Raw genomic sequence first — 16744 nt, forward strand, 5'->3', positions numbered from 1 at the left:
CTGCAGCAGGGGCTGCCCTAGAAGTATTTCTCAGGGTACACCCCAGGGCTCCCTGCCGCCTTTCTCCTGAGTGGGTAGCGGCTGTCCCAGCCAGGGTAGGGGGAGCAGGGGGCTGGGCTGTGGGATGGACAGGGGCGGGGGCTGTCCCAGCTGGGGTGGGGGGAGCAGGGGGCTGGGCTGTGGGGTGGCAGGGGGCGGGGGCTGTCCTGGCCGGAGTGGGGGGAGCAGAGGCCTGGACTGTGGGGCAGGCAGGGGCTGTCCCAGCCAGGGTGGGGGGAGCAGGGGGCCGGGCTGTGGGGTGGGGGGAGCAGGGGTGAGGGCTGGGGGCTGTCCCAGCTGGGGCGGGGGGAGCAGGGGGCTGGGCTGTGGGGTGGGGGGAGCAGGGGGCTGGGCTGGGGGCTGTCCCAGCCGGGGCGGGGGGAGCAGGAGGCTGGGCTGTGGGGTGGGGGGAGCAGGGGTGAGGGCTGGGGGCTGTCCCAGCCGGGGTGGGGGGAGCAGGGGGCTGGGCTGTGGAGTGGGAGGAGCAGGGGGCTGGGCTGGGGGCTGGGGGCTGTCCCAGCCGGGGTGGGGGGAGCAGGGGGCTGGGCTGTGGGCTGTCCCAGCCGGGGCGGGGGGAGCAGGGGGCTGGGCTGTGGGGTGGGGGGAGCAGGGGTGAGGGCTGGGGGCTGTCCCAGCCGGGGTGGGGGGAGCAGGGGGCTGGGCTGGGGGCTGTCCCAGCCGGGGCGGGGGGAGCAGGGGGCTGGGCTGTGGGGTGGGGGGAGCAGGGGTGAGGGCTGGGGGCTGTCCCAGCCGGGGCGGGGGGAGCAGGGGGCTGGGCTGGGGGCTGTCCCGGCGAGGGTGGGGGGAGCAGGGGGCTGGGCTGTGGGGTGGGAGGAGCAGGGGTGAGGGCTGGGGGCTGTCCCAGCCGGGGCGGGGGGAGCAGGGGGCTGGGCTGTGGGCTGTCCCAGCCGGGGCGGGGGGAGCAGGAGGCTGGGCTGTGGGGTGGGAGGAGCAGGGGTGAGGGCTGGGGGCTGTCGCAGCCGGGGCGGGGGGAGCAGGGGGCTGGGCTGGGGGCTGTCCCAGCCGGGGTGGGGCCGCCCCCTTGCTCCTGCCTGGCGGTGCTGTCCAGCTGCTGCAGCCGCTGCCGCGCGCTCCCTGCCCAGCGCCCCGCGCCATGGCCCGGCTGCTGCTGCCGGTGCTGCTGCTGCTGCTGCTGGCGGCGCGGCGGGGCGCGGGCGGTGGGTGCGGACCCTGCCGGCCCGAGCGCTGCCCCCCGACGCGCTGCCCGGCGCCCGAGCTGGCGGCGCGGGACGAGTGCGGCTGCTGCGAGCGCTGCCTGGGCGCCGAGGGCGAGCGCTGCGGCGGGCGGGGCGCCGGGGGCCCGCGGGGGCCCCGCTGCGGCCCGGGGCTGGTGTGCGTGAGCCAGGCGCGGGGCGCGGGGGCGCCCGAGGGCACCGGCCGCTGCGTGTGCAAGGAGGACGGGGCGGTGTGCGGCTCGGACGGGCGCTCCTACCCTAGCGCCTGCGCCCTGCACCTGCTCGCCGGGCCCCGGCGCGTCCGCAAGGCGCACGACGGCGAGTGCCGGCTGGGTGAGACGGGGCCGGGCGCGGGCGGGCGGCCGGGAGGGGCCGGGCCGGGCCGGGCTGTGTCCAGCGGGGCGCCCGCTCTCCCCAGTCCGGGGATCCCGGCGCGCTGGAGCCGCCGGGCTGGACGGACGGGTCCCGGGGCTGCTGCGCTCCGAGCAGGGTCTCGCTGCCTGGCTCTAGCGGGGTGCCAGGTGCAGCGCGCGGCGGGCTTGGACCGACCCGGGCATGGGGTGGGGATCAAATGCCTTTGTGCCCCGCTCCCCTCCTGGACAGCGCCTGGAAACCCTCGGGCTCAGGGGTATCTTTCAGTCCTTGTGCAGGACCCGGCTCCCTTTGCGTTTCTAACGAGAACAGTGACACTTTCTAGGCACTTTGCAAACGAAGGTTCATTCCCGTGGCTGTTTGTTTAATGTTTGAATTGTTTCCGTATGATTTAGTGTAGGTACCGGGTTGCCCTTTGAGGTACCATTTCAGCCCCCAGCCTGTGTGCACTGGAGGTACAAACAACTGCACGTGCATTTGAACAAGTCTAAGATTTTACCCACAAAAACCCATTTGGACAAGGGAGTTTTGCAGATACACTTTTCAGCCCCTGTGCCAGTGGTCGCAGTGTTGTCCTGAAAGGGGGGCACACGTGCGTGAGCCCAGTCTTGCACAGGAGGCCAGGTGGCGTCTGGGGGGGAGAATTTGGCCGTGTTTGTGCGGTCCCTGGTCAAGGTGAGCTGGGCAGGATGTCTCAGGTGTACTAATGTGAGCTGTGTGTGAGGGCCAGGGTGTTGCGGATTTGTCTGAGGCTGTAGTGTTTCCAGTCTCCCTTGAAGGAGTTGTTTTAATTGTACTTTAGCTCTGTGGGTGTTGGCACGGATTGGCCCTGCAGCACGCCAGGGGAAATAGGACAAGAGCTGCAGGCTGTGGATGAGTTTGGTGGGTCTGCAGAGGGGTTGCGCTCCTCTCCTCAAGATACTCATGGAGGAGCAGGAGAAGCCTTCCTCCCCGAGGAGTAATAGCTAGAGGAGGTTTGAGGGGAGATTGAGGTGAGCAGATTGAGGCTGGATGGGCCAGGGAACGCTGTGACAATGCTCCGCAGGGCTCATGGTGGGAGAAGTGGTTATGGATACAGTCTTATGAACTGATGGGCAAGGGGCTTGATTCACCCTGTGGCTGCAGGGTGTGCACTGTGTTTTCCCCTGCGGCCCGGGGCCTCTGAGGTCCTGCCAGAGGGGAGCAGCTTTCAATCTCGCCATAAAGCTCCAGCCGCGGGCTCTGTGAAGCATTGGGATCCTGCTGCCCCTCCCAGGCCAGAGCCCCTGTTGTCAGCCACTCTCACTGCCCGGGCTGTGCCAGCCTGCTCCGGGTCCCCTGCAGTGGAGTGAGAGTTACAGATGGCACACCCCAGAGCAGCCTCTGCTCTGGAAGGCGTTTCCAACACAGGGAGCCCAGAGCAGGAATTCTGCATTGGTGAGCGCAGCCCATTCACCCTGTGTGTTTTCATCCCCCCTGCCTTCCCAGAGCCATTAATGGAGAGAAAGGCAGCACTGCATTCTGGACTGGCCAGAGACATTTACCAAAAAGTAATAGTGCTGCTTGTCAATTCAGTGTTCTGGGTTAGATCCTGCAAGGTGCTGAGCACTCATGGCCCGATCCAGCAAAGCACTTCACCACGTCCTTCACTTTAAGCACATAAGACGGGACTTACTCATGTACTCAAAGCTAAGCATATGCATAAGTGCATTTCTGAATCGGGGTCAGAGTGAGACAATAATACTGGAAAGGCCAACTGAGGCTATATAATCTTGAAGTATCAGTTATATGGTCTGGCAGTGAATGAGTTAAGATTAGGTGCTGGTTCATTCTGTGACAATGTCATAATCCAAAAGTTTGAAATTCGGTTCCTCTAGTGCTTATTCTCTGCTCTGTCTTGCATTCCTAAAAAGTAATTTTCTGAGTTTCTTTTTGAAATGGTTCACTGGAGGGATATAAGCACATTTCTCAAAATCCTTTTCTCCAAATGCACATGCAGGATTATACTGTCCCTTGACCGTAAATTACTCTTCAAATAAACTAATAATACAGCTAATGCCTCCGAAAGGCAAAGGTTGGTTTTTGAGCCTTTAAGTGATGAGAATTGTAGAGACATTACCGACAGCATTAGAGAATGGAATTCCAGATTAGACATGCTTGCTTTTAATATTTTTTTAAAAATGACTCTCTGCCTTCATATAATCAGCTTATTTGGACAGTTAACTCTGTTAATGTTTCGGTAATTAACCTACATTTTCAGAGTTGATAACTTGGTAATAAAAATTGACTTGGAATTTGGCAAACAGATTCTTGGCATGCTAAAAACAAAATAATTGCCATGGATTTAAAAGAAAAACAGAACCATTTTGGTCACTTCAAAGTCCCTGTAGTGTTTTAAGAAAAAACAACAGAAGTATACCATGTTTAGAGACTTTTTTTTGCACTTGAGTAACCAGACCTTTTGATTTAAATGAGCTGTGGTTGGTTACTAATCTTATGACGCTCTGATCATATTTGGTATTTCAAAAAGGAGTTTAGATTGACCAGGAGATTTCTGTCCTTATAACTTGACACAAGGGAATCTTTTCTTAGCTGATTCTTAATGTACAGTTAAATATGTATATACTCAAAATGTAAAACTTCCCATGAAAGTAAAGCCTAGGATAATTCTCCCTTCCTCTCCCAGAAAACTAAATACACCCCAGTGAGTCAAATCCTAAACCCTGCACAAAGCCAAAAGCAGAGGGGACATCTGCCAGAAATGCACTCTGCTCTCCCTCCACAGCCCCAAGAAAACTGCTCCCCACCTGCTCCTGCAGCCCCGATGTTGCACTAACCTCAGAGACAAGTGCAATTCCCCTATATTGTGTAGCTGCAGACTCACTGGACATGCCCCATTCTGCCCCCCAAAACACCCCCGCCCATTGCAGGGGGTGGAGCCCTTTGGATTCTGCACCCAGGAGCTACAGGACTCCCTTTGCAGGCTCCCTACATGTCATCCTGCTGCATACTGAGCCTTCTGCCCTGTAGACGGATAGAGGATGGGGCAAGATGCAGGATTTGCTCCTATCCACATAATAAAATTAAGGCCCTGTGAGGTTGTCTGTGGCCCATGTGGAGTTGAAGGGGCTGGCCTGCCTGCAAGGATCCAACTGCAGGATCAGGGCCTTAATGTTGTAGTTTAGGGGCAAATCTTAAGCAAAGTCACTGCATGGGTGCCAGAGTCTGTCTGCGGATCTGATTGCAGGACCAAGGGTGCTGAAACAATTTGTGTAGTTTGGATGCTGGGAGCCATTGCACCAAACTGTAAAACCTATATATGATGGAAACCACTTGAAGCCAGGGGGTGCGGCAGCACCCCCAGCACTCTTAGTTTCAGCACCTATGTGCAGGACAAAAGCCAAGCAATTCTGAGCATCCCATACACTATGCCAGTCTTCCTGTCCACAACAGTGTGATCTGAGGACTGTCAGCCTTTGCACTTCCTGCCACTGGCAGATTTGTGTCACAACCACATCGTTACTGAACGGTGGTTGTTAGAATCAGGCAACATTTTGTTGCATTTTCCTCTTTTTGTTTCCATAATGATGAAAGTGCAACAAGGAGGGGGCATTTCTGTATGTGAGCACCTCATTATAGTATGACCCTAGGGCACTAATTTATTCAGCTGTAATCAGAGGGATCATTTTTAACAGTTCCCCCTGGGAGATGGGTTGTGTGCAGACTGGGTAAGCCTGGGTACCAGCTGCTTTCTTTCCTTTTTGTAATCAAACCATCCCTGTGAGTTTGTTTAGTTTTTAATGAGCATCCCTGAAGCCCAGAGAGGGAAAGTGCTCCTAAATTAAATGTGATTTGGATTCTCATTGTGTAGCTGGCACATTTCTGAGCAGAATGGTGCGCACGGAGATCAGTTTAAAATTCACTTCCCGTTCTGGCTTTTAAACATCCTGTACTGTAGCGGGGAACACTGGGCTATTGAAGGTTTGGACCCTGGGTGTACACTAATAGTGCTTCCTTAACTCTGCTGCCTGCCTTTTTATCAACACTTTATCTGGGAACAAACACATTAATTAAAAGACTTTACCCCCTTTTCCAGAGACAAGCCCAGGTTCTTGTACAATCCTGCGGAGGAGGCTCCACTTTTCCAGCAAGGAATCTCCTGTCAGATGGAACAGTCCTAAGAAGCCTTTGAGCCGCTGTCACCCAGAGTGTTCTTTACAATACTCTGAATATATGAAGAATAAATGCCTGATCTCCTTTCATCTCTTCCAGCGCTTTTCATACTCCCTTTAATCCTCTCGCTGACTCAGCCAGTGAGAGATTAGGCAAAAGCTCTGCTAAATTCAATGCCAATGTGAGCACAATTTAATATTCATAAATTAGTCTTGTACCGGTAGATCCCAGTGAGCTTGGCTTTGTCTCTACAATATTCTTTCCTAGTGATCTGTTTTAGTGCTGGAATATGCAATGACAGGTGCAGGTCATGCTCGCTGTAGCTAAGGTTGCAAATCAGATTCCATTAAAACTTTGTTACTTAAACTTTTACAAACTAGTCAACTTTGGGGCAGATGTTTTTCATGGTAGGTCTGTGCCTGAAAGTGAGTAATGTACTTGTTTCAGAGTGTTTTAGAAGTATTTGAGAAAAATTCCTCTGGCTATTTTTGAGTTTTATAAAGGTGGGGAGGGGATTGCATGGTTGTTCAGTGCAAACACTGAAATGGGCCCTGCCCCTTTTTTCCCCACAAAGGCTGAAATGCTTTGAGCAGGCTCAAACCCTCCACCAGGGTTTGCAGGTCAGAGTCAGAACAACTTGTGCTTCTAACCTGATGGAGGAATATAACTTGATTGGAGCATTTCAGCTTTCTTGACTTGTGGAAGTTTGTTATATGGGAAGGTGCTGTCAGTTGCAACTACAGCATGAGTTATTTGCCTGTCAATTTTGTGTGAGAATTTGAGTAGGCCTTATGCTAAGGGTATTAATGAGGTTATTAACTTGTCCTTGTTAGCACAGATTAGCATTTTAAGGATGAAACTTATTAGTAGAAAATCTGTAAAATCTGAAATGCCACTAAATACTTAGGAATCTAAAGAAACCAGGATAAGCATCCACTTCAGCAATTTAAGACTAAAGAAGGGAAGAAAGCAAAGAACTAGCAAGCTGTAAACAAAACCAGTCGATAGGCCCTGAGTTCTAATCTCACCTCAACTGCTGACTGAACTTAATACCTTGGACTTCTACAGCATTGTACAGTCCTTATTTCAGCCCCTCGCCCCAGATACAGTTATTTTCCCTCAGTTACCAGATGGGTAACAGAGGCAGAAAATTGGTGTCTCAGTTTTTGTGATATGGCGATTCACCTGGATATCACAAAGGATGAACAAGCAAAGGTTAGTGAGCACTCCCAGAGGAACACCCTCTGGGGAAGGGTCATTTGTGAAAAGTTGCAGGAAAAATGCCTTCTCCCCCGCTCCCCCCAGTGAATCCATTTTCCTTGCCATGATGCTCCAGTGCTCTTCCCCACTGCCCACCAAGGCATCTCTGAGGGAGGGAAAATCTCTGGGCATCAAGGAGGCGCATGGAAGGATGAACTCCCTCTGGACCAGGGCTGGCTCCAGCTTTTTTGCCGCCCCAAGCAGCAAAGTGGAGAAAAAAAAAGATAAAGTCGTGATCGGCAGCACTTCGACGGCAGCTCTACCACGCCGCTTTGTTCTTCAGCAACGGGTCCTTCACTCCCAGAGGGACTGAGGGACCCACCACCAAATTGCCACTGAAAACCCGGACGTGCCGCCCCAAGCACCTGCTTCCTTTGCTGGTGCCTGGAGCCGGCCCTGCTCTAGACCCAGGCCCAGACCACTCCTGTCTCAGCATCCAACATCACTGCATACAGGAGAACAAACATTCCGCTCTCTAGCCTGCCTCTGCAGCCTCACACAGAGCTTGGAGGTGACATGAGACACACAGAGTATATCAACTAACATAATATGGGAGGTAGGGGCAGGTTGGTAGAGGCATCTCCTGGGGAAAGAGCAGGTACCCAGAGCAGCATACACCAGGCTTGGTTTAGGTTAGGAACGACCAGGCAGGGATGGGTTAGAGATCTAAGCATCATCTTTGGTGTTTAGTCTCCTTGGCTCTAGGATCATATCCAGAGAGGGTGGGCGCAACCACGCGTCTCCAGGAGAGAGAAACAGCTCCATTCGGTTTTTCACACAAGCCCTTCGGATGGGAAGCTCTGCGTGTCCTGTGTGAGTAAGCTGGGGAGCAGGGCTCCTTGGAGGGCTTTACAAAGCGGGCTTTGAAAGTGTGTGACATGGCAACGTTATAGCCTCTAAGCCTTGGGGTCGAGAGGGGCCAAGCCAGATACTTTGTAGTTGGGAATTATCAAGCTCTATTTGCACTTTTCCCTTAAAAATAAAATACTCAGACTAGGTAATTCCATGCCAAAATCTGACATGAATGCAGATATTGAAGTTGTATAGCCCAGCTGTCAGCGCTAGGAACTGGAGAGTTCAGATTGAAAGGGGACAGGGAGCATTTTGGCTTTATCTAGTAGCATGAGGGATAGCTCAGTGATTTGCACAGTAGTCTGCTAAACCCAGGGTTGTGAGTTCAATCCTTAAGGGGGCCATTTAGGGAACTGGGGTAAAAAATTGGTCTGAGGATTGGTCCTGCTTTGAGCAGGGGGTTGGACTAGATGACCTCCTGAGGTCCTTTCCAGGCCTATGATTCTATGAGCTTGGAGCAGGGATGTCCTGGGACTCTCATGCCATCAGGAAGCAGAGCATGGAATGCAGCTGTGCAAAAACAGGCAGCTTCCATGACATTCCCCCCAAATGGTAGCAAGTGACAGTGAAATCCTGGGGTGCTCATGCCTCACCCTTACTAAGCTGCTGTGCACAAGTGTGAACCCAAGGGAAAGGAGGCGTGAGCCCTGGCAAAGCAAGTGTGTTTGCAGAATCCAGGCGAACATGGCATGGTCTCCTGCAAGCCATGCCTAGCTCTGAATTAAAAGACTCTGCAAACCAAAGCAACTAGAGGCTGCTTTAAAGTGCTTGGCTCAGTGCTGGGACTGATCGAGCACGTGGAAAGGAAGCAGCCACTAGCCAAAGGCAGGTTTTTTTTGCTTGGCTGCTGTTCCTGATCCCTCTGCCACCACTGATGTGGGTAACCTAGACATGGAGAGGCTGATCTGGTGCAATGGAGGTTAATCCAGGGTCCTGGGCTCTGAAATGCTCGTAGAATTTGCTGGTGGTTCATGGCATGATCCGTCCCCCTCACCTGGGAGATTTCCCTTAGGAAATCAGTGCTGGAGTTAATAGTCCCAAAGGCATGTCTCCATGCCCTGTACTCCCCTGGGCAATGGGAGGGGAAGGGAAAGCCCAAGCAGGGAATGGAGAGCCAATGACGGCTGGAGGGAGAAGCCGTGTTAGCACATACTGCCAGGGCCAGCGCTTCCATTTAGGCGACCTAGGCGGTCGTCTAGGGCGCCAGGATTTGGGGGGGGCGGCATTTTGCCACCCTCGGCAATTCGGCGGTGGGGAGTCCTTCCGCGCTCCAGGCCTTCAGCGGCAATTTGGCGGTGGGTCCTTCTCTCGCTCCGGGACCCGCCGCTGAAGTGCCCCGAAGACCAGGAGCGCAGAAGGAACCGCCCCCTGCTGCAGAATTGCTGCCGACCAGGAGCGCGGAAGGACCCCCGCCTAGGGCACCAAAAACCCTGGCGCCGCTCCTGCATACTGCTCTCCACACCACAGTTCCAGGGTATGTGGCAGCACAGAATGGAGGCTCACCCTGGTGAGAATTCTGAGCCACAGCCCACGCGCTCTTCCCCACAGGCAAGGTCTGAAACTCCTCCTCCAGAGTGGGGAATGAGGGTGAATCTCAGTGTTTACAGCAGGAATTTCCTGTGGGAGGGAGCGATTGGATCCTTTTGGCATCCCTGGGAGCTGTGGGGGCTCATTGCCTCTGACAATAAATCAAGTGTGGGCACCTTTCTAAAAGAGACTCTAGCTCCGGGACCAGCTATGGGCCTGAACCAGGAATCACGAGGTGAGGTTCTCTGGTCTGGGCTAAGCAGGAGGTCAGGCTAGATGGTCCTCATGGTCCCCTCTGGCTTTAAACTATGAAATCGGGCCACGTATTCAGGATCCTAAATATGGAAACATGCCCAGATCTTCCAAAGTATTGAGATGCCCATTGATTTCAATGGGAATTAGGTGCCCAAATACTTTTGAGGGTTTGGCCCAGGCATGGAATATTGGTCTCTGGTTTAGTAAACCTGGCCCTAAATGAAGAGTTATCAGGCGCGCTGAACAGGCCAGCCCCAGGGAAGTCAGTAGGAGCTGCAGGCACCCAGTGCTTTTGCAGATCAGGACTTCGTGACTGTCTCATATTTTTTTTAAAGTTTGGAAGTGGATTAGATGTTAGTGTTTGAAACGTTACGGCTGCCACACAGCATTACTCTGCTGCCACATTAAGGTCTTTCAGGATTTATAATTTCTCAGCTATTCAGGGCCGTCCTTAGCCATAGGCAGAACAGGCAGCTGCCTAGGGCACCACTAGGTCTGGGGGCACCGCTCTGCTGGGAGCCCGGACAGACCGGAATCAGTGGAGCATGTAAGAGCAGGGCTGCTGGGTCCTAGAGAGAGGCGAATGCAGCACAGTCTGAGGGAGGGGATTGGCTGCTGGGGTCTCTGGGAAGGGGTGGGGGAAGGAACTCACCTGTAGGATGACCAGATGTCCCGATTTTATAGGGACAATCCTGATTTTTGGGTCTTTTTCTTACATAGGCTCCTATTCCCCTCCACCCCCATCCCAATTTTTCACATTTGCTGTCTGGTCACCCTAGGTGTGGGTAATTGTTACCTATATAAGACAAAGCCCCAAATATGTGGACTGGTCCTATAAAATCAGGACATCTGTATCTATCACCCTAGCTGGAGAGCGTGTCTCTCCCCCGGGCTGGCAGCGATCCATCTCATCCAGGGGGGAGCTGCACAGGGCAGGATGAGCTGCTGTGGCTCCATGGGTGCCCCGTCCCTGAGATCAGATGCTGTGCTAACTTCACCATGGTCCGTTGGGCTGGCGGTGGTGTCCATTGGCATGTGATCAGACCTGAGGGTTTGCTGCTGCTGTTGCCACTCAGCACCCCAAGAGGTAGATTTGGTGGTCCTGCAGTTTTCCACCTATCTCCTCCTCTACTGCAGCTGTTGTACCAGCAAGCTGGGGGGTGAGCCAAGCATGAAAGCAGTACTGCGTTGCCATTTAGATTGTCATTTAACAACTTTGTTCACCAAAAATGTTTGCTAACAATCCTGAATTCAATTTCAATATATTTTTTAAAAAAAATCAATATCTTAGCCAAAAACCGAAAATTAAGTTGTTGACAATTATTTGTGACAAGTTTGGCATGGGGAAGGAAGTGGGCCAGTTTTCATCAGAGAAACAAAAAAATGTTGACTGACTTTCCTATAGCCCTGTTACTGCTAAATAGAGCCCTCCAACAACTGTAATATGCTCATCTCCTTACTAATGTATAGCGCAGGGGTCAGCAATCTACGGCACATGTACCAAAGGTGGCACGCGAGCTGATTTTTGATGGCACGCAATGGCGGGCTGAGCAGGCTGGCGACTGATACCCTAGCTGAGCCACTCAACCTGCTGTCGGCCTGGGGTTCCATTCACTCAGCTGGTAGTGGGCTGAGCAGGACTACATTCAACGAAATAAGAAAACAAGAGCAACTTATGACAAAGTGCAAAAACCTAGAGCAGTGGTCCCCAACCTTTTTCATTTGATGGTCATCAGACGAAGGACCGTGGCAGTGGACGAGCATCCGCCGAAATGCCGCCAAAATTCGGCGGCATTTCAGTGGCAATGCATCTGGATGACACTGTTTATCGGCGGCAAGCAGTGTCATCCAGAGGCATAGTTGCTGAAATGCCACCGAATTTCGGTGGCATTTCGGCGGATGCTTGTCTACCGGCCAGTACGCAGGTGCACGGAGAGGCCCCTGACCTAGAGAGCCTCCTGAAGCACAGCGATCATTTTGATTTAAATGGACTTGAACTGTATGAAGAATTGAGGACACTGTCATCAATGTTGCCACATGCAAAATTGATGATGGACATTGTACAGTTTATTCATACCAGCAAACTTGTTGACATATATCCTAATGTGCACATTGCCACTCATATTCTACTGATAATTCCTGTAACAGTAGCATCTAGGAGAACAGAGTTTCTCAAAACTAAAGCTCATTAAAAACTATTTCCGCTCTACAAGGAGTCAGGAACACTTGATTGGTCTTGCTGTTCTTGCAATCGAACAAGACATTACTTTGTCTTTGTCATACGATGACATTATTACTGATTTTGCAGCCAAAAAGCCAGAAAGATTGCTTTTAATTAAAAACAAATCCTTGTTTCAATACCTCTTCATATACATTTCCAGTAAAATGTTGACAAATTAAAAAAATTATATTATTTGCATCATTCAGTCAAATCAGAATTTTTTCTATAGTGCTACTTCTTTAGTGCTAGTCCTTCAGCATTACAGGACTCCACTGGCCATCACATACAGTCCCCAGCTAAAACCCCTCCAACGCATCATCAGGGATCTACACCCCATCCTGGACAATGACCCCATACTTTTGCAGGCCTTGGGTGGCAGGCCAGTCCTCGCCCACAGACAACCAGCCAACCTGAAACATATTCTCACCAGTAACTGCACACTGCACCATAGTAACTCTAGCTCAGGAACCAATCCATGCAACAAACCTCAATGCCAACTCTGCCCACATATCTACACCAGCGACACCATCACAGGACCTAACCAGATCAGCCACACCATCACCGGTTCATTCACCTGCACGTCCACCAATGTAATATATGCCATCATATGCCAGCAGTTGCCCCTCTGCTATGTACATCGGCCAAACTGGACAATCTCTACGGAAAAGGATAAATGGACACAAATCAGATATTAGGAATGGCAATATACAACAACCTGTAGGAGAACACTTCAACCTCCCTGGCCACACTATAGCAGACCTTAAGGTGGCCATCCTGCAGCAAAAAAACTTCAGGACCAGACTTCAAAGAGAAACTGCTGAGCTTCAGTTCATCTGCAAATTTGACACCATCAGCTCAGGATTAAACAAAGACTGTGAATGGCTTGCCAACTACAGAACCAGTTTCTCCTCCCTTGGTTTTCACACCTCAACTGCTAGAACAGGGCCTCAGCCTCCCTGATTGAACTAACCTCATTATCTCTAACAGACGTTTTGGAGCATGAGCTTTCGTGGGTGAATACCCACTTCTTCAGATGCATGGGTATTCACCCACGAAAGCTCATGCTCCAAAACGTCTGTTAGTCTATAAGGTGCCACAGGATTCTTTGCTGCTTTTACAGCATTACAGTGTGTTTAATTAAGTTAAACTGGTTTTAATAACATGCATGTGGCAAGTTTTCCAATAGTGTAAGCTTATGTTTGTGTTGCTAAGAGCAAGACAGGCACGGGGCACCAGTTTAATAATCCCGCCTAGGGCACCATAAATCCTAAGGACAGCCCTTCAGCTATTTGTGAGTGTTTTTTTAAACTCTTATTCTAAAGTCTTTATTAGATCAGTGTGTTGGCTGCTGAGTTTACTAGACAAGAGCGTTTTGTTATGCTAAGCTCTCCGTGGCAATTCAGCCTATGAAAATCTACAGAAATTCTTTCATACCTCAGCATCTGCATGTAAAGCTTCTTGAATGTGTCATATAAAGCAGAGAGAACAATGCGCCCCGGGAGCTTGAGAACTGCCCTCCTCCACAGCACCCCCCAGAATCCCAGCATTCATAGCATGGAAATTAAGGAAGGGATTGTTGTGGATATGAGCATGGGCTCACGTTCACCCAGGAGCGGTTATAATAATCCCTGCTTAGTAGAGGCAGCTCAACAATGCTTTAATAACATTATTCATAGCCACTTTTGGAATTGCATGTGTGTCTTTAAAGAGACACTGCTCCCCAAAATAGTCAACATTTTCCACCTGCCCCGGAACACACTGCTAGCTGGAATCGGTGCCAGGGTCACAACTAGGAGTAAACATTTGACAGTAGCTAGATGTAAAAATAACCTATGGGGCAGATTTGTTCCTTACTCAGGTTTGATCTGCTGGGAGTTGGCAGAAATCAAGAGTGCCTTTGTCACTCAGTAACGTAGTGCATTGTTATAGGACTTCCATTTCTTTGGGTATAATTCTCTATAACTCAGCGCTTTTATTAAGGGAATCAAAGTAACGGGGGGAAAATAATACTGTGCAATCCAGCACTGATATTCACAGCTTACTTGTGACTACACATCACATAGAACATCAGCAGCTGAGGTTGAGCTGTGTTTCCGTTATAACGTCCTAGTTTTAGAGTGTGTCAGTTCACATGGAATGACTCCAGGCTAAGCTCTGGCATGCTAGCTCGTGTTTGGGAATGACATCCACTCGCCAGAGCTCAAAAGAATCGATTGAACTCGCTGGCCCGCAATCCTTCATTTCTCCATTGCACACAGATATGGCTGTGGTCTGAGATGAGTGAGTGACCTTAATTTCCACGTGTCCTGCGAGGCACACCGGATGAGCTGAGGATGGAGTTTTAACCTGATTTTGCATTGGTTGTTTTGAATTTTGATTGGTTTGGGCTTTTCACGGCTAACAGGTCTCACAGAAGAGGTGTGTAACAGAGCTTGTTTTCGCTCTGGTGTTAAAGCAGAGCGCTGTTCTGCACATTTCCTGTAGGACTTGTAAACTGTTAAATGCTATCATTTCCATAAATACACCAGGAATGGCTCATGGTTCTATTTTTAAGCAGAGTAGCTGTAGCTTACTGTGTGTAAAATCTGATATTTCCATTTGCATTAAGTTGGGAATGTGACATTGAACTGTTGTGTCCTCTTAGCTCTCCAGCCTGAGATGCCTTTTCATAGAATATCAGGGTTGGAAGGGACCTCAGGAGGTCATCTAGTCCAACCCCCTGCTCAAAGCAGGACTGACCCCAACCAAATCTTTCCTTTTACACTGCGTTACTGGTGAACAGCAACCCCTCCAGGCTCTGCTCACTCACAGCCACTAGCATATAAAGTCACTCCCAGCTGAGTACATCAGTGCTATGCCCAGCCAGCCATGAATAGATACAGGGTGTCATGCGCATATCCCTCAGTGTCAGCCTTGCCTCCCCGCAGAAATGTGCGTCTTGTACTGCTCAGTAGCCCTCTGGACAGTACAAGCTCATAGATAGTTCATCAGTCCAACACTGGGTAGTGATTGTGCATCAGCCCTGTTGCCCTAAGCAGAGATTCCCAAACACTTCAACCAAAACACACTGGTTTACATAAAACAATAGAACAAGTGTATTAACTAGAGAAAGATGGATTTTAAGTGATTACAGGTATAGATGCATATAAGTCTGGACTAGTTACAAAAAAAATACAAAAGGATAAACACACAAGCTAATTCCTAAACTTTACCAAGGCTAATAGGTTTAAAAGAAAAAAAGGAGTTTTTCTCACTAAAAGCCTATAGCAGTCTTCCCTGTCTGGAAAACCTCCAGGCTAAGACCACTCCCCCAGTTCAAGGATGCGTCTTTTATCTTTCAAGGGATCTTGCTGCTGTGAGTAGAGATGGAGGGAGAAAGGTGAGGTGGAAATCACTGTCTCCCATTCTATATCCCACTCCCCTCTTTAAGGATTACCCTCCACTGGAGTGCAGACAAACAGTCTCCCGTATGTGTGAGGTTTGAAGCGTTTCTGGGATGACATGTAAATTCTTTGTTTATACCATCCTGTTGGTTGGCCACTTAAGTAGGTAATGGCTCCTTAGCACGTTGCTGGCATGCTAGTGTGCCTTTGTCTCTGAGAAAATGGTCTGAGGGTGTTACCCAGAACTACAGCATCTTTCAGTAATAATCATATAGCAACATCACATAATTTTACATGCAATGATGTTACACACATTTCAACTGGACAATAACATTCAGTAGATTATGAGTTTTCAAATGATACCTCACATGGCATACTTTGTACAAAATATATCATAACCATATAGAAGTGGTGAACATGGGGTACAGGGTGTCACAGGGAAGCAGTGTCAGATAACCTTAAATTGAAGACAGGGAAATGTCAATATTTTTGCAAAGGTAGCTTCCTATAAATGGACATTTGAAAAGACAACCTAAACCCAAACCTTGCTGGCCATTATAGTAACTGACAGTCTTGATGGACAGCTATCTGTTTTCATTCTGTTGAGTAGTTAAGTAAGGTTAGTTGCAACTACACCCTGTGACCTAACACAAAGGTCTGCATTAAAGACAGAACTCTAGTAGTGTAATTAGGGTGAGTAGATATCCTGATTTTATAGAGACAGTCCCAATTTTGGGGTCTTTTTCTTCTCTAGGCTCCTATTACCCCCCATGCTCTCTCCCAATTTTTCACATTTGCTGTCAGGTCATCCTAGGTGTAATAGAGGGAATGCTATTGTGAGATACAGGCAAACTGGCGTTGGTGTTGACATGTTTTTAGAAATATGGGATTTTGTTTCTTTCTGTATCCCTCTTTATTCTGAGAGTGAGCATCGGGTTCGCATTCTGCCTGTTTAATTTGCTTAAGCAAAGTCAAGATATTCCCACCAGGCTGTGAAGCCTTCACAATGTTTCATGATTGCAATACCTCAACTGAAGACTTGTCATTGGGGCTTGTCTACACTATTGGCTGGATCGATGGCAGCAGTCAATCCAGCGGGGGTTAATTTATTGTGTCTAGTATAGACGCAATAAATCAACTGCTGATCGCTCTAGCGTCAACTCTGGTACTTCACCTCAATGAAAAGCGCCAGGGGAATCGACGAGAGAGCATCTCCCATTGACCCACCACATTGAAGACACCGCGGTAAGTAGATCTAAATACGTCGACTTCAGCTACGTTATTCACGTAGCTGAAGTTGCCTAACTTAGGGCATGGCTACACTTGCAGATGTAGAGCGCTTTGAGTTAAACCAGCCTTCAGAGAGCGCAGTAGGGAAAGTGCTGCAGTCTGTCCACACTGACAGCTGCAAGCACACTGGCATGGCCATATTAGCAGCTCTTGCAACGGCCACAGAGAGTAGTGCATTATAGGCAGCTGTCCCAGCA

The 16744-nt window shown here is 50.3% G+C and overlaps 1 protein-coding gene across 1 annotated transcript in view; it reads left to right on the forward strand.

The window, feature by feature from the left end:
• The first annotated feature begins 1153 nt into the window (after positions 1-1153).
• Positions 1154-16744, forward strand: part of IGFBPL1 (insulin like growth factor binding protein like 1) — a 35315-nt gene continuing 19724 nt past the window's right edge. The window contains exon 1 of the mRNA XM_050945461.1: positions 1154-1568. Coding sequence (XP_050801418.1) covers positions 1154-1568 — 415 coding nt within the window. The remainder of the gene's footprint in view (positions 1569-16744) is intronic.

This window comes from Gopherus flavomarginatus, chromosome 3 (assembly GCF_025201925.1).
Source record: "Gopherus flavomarginatus isolate rGopFla2 chromosome 3, rGopFla2.mat.asm, whole genome shotgun sequence".
Classification (NCBI taxonomy): Eukaryota; Metazoa; Chordata; order Testudines; family Testudinidae; genus Gopherus; species Gopherus flavomarginatus.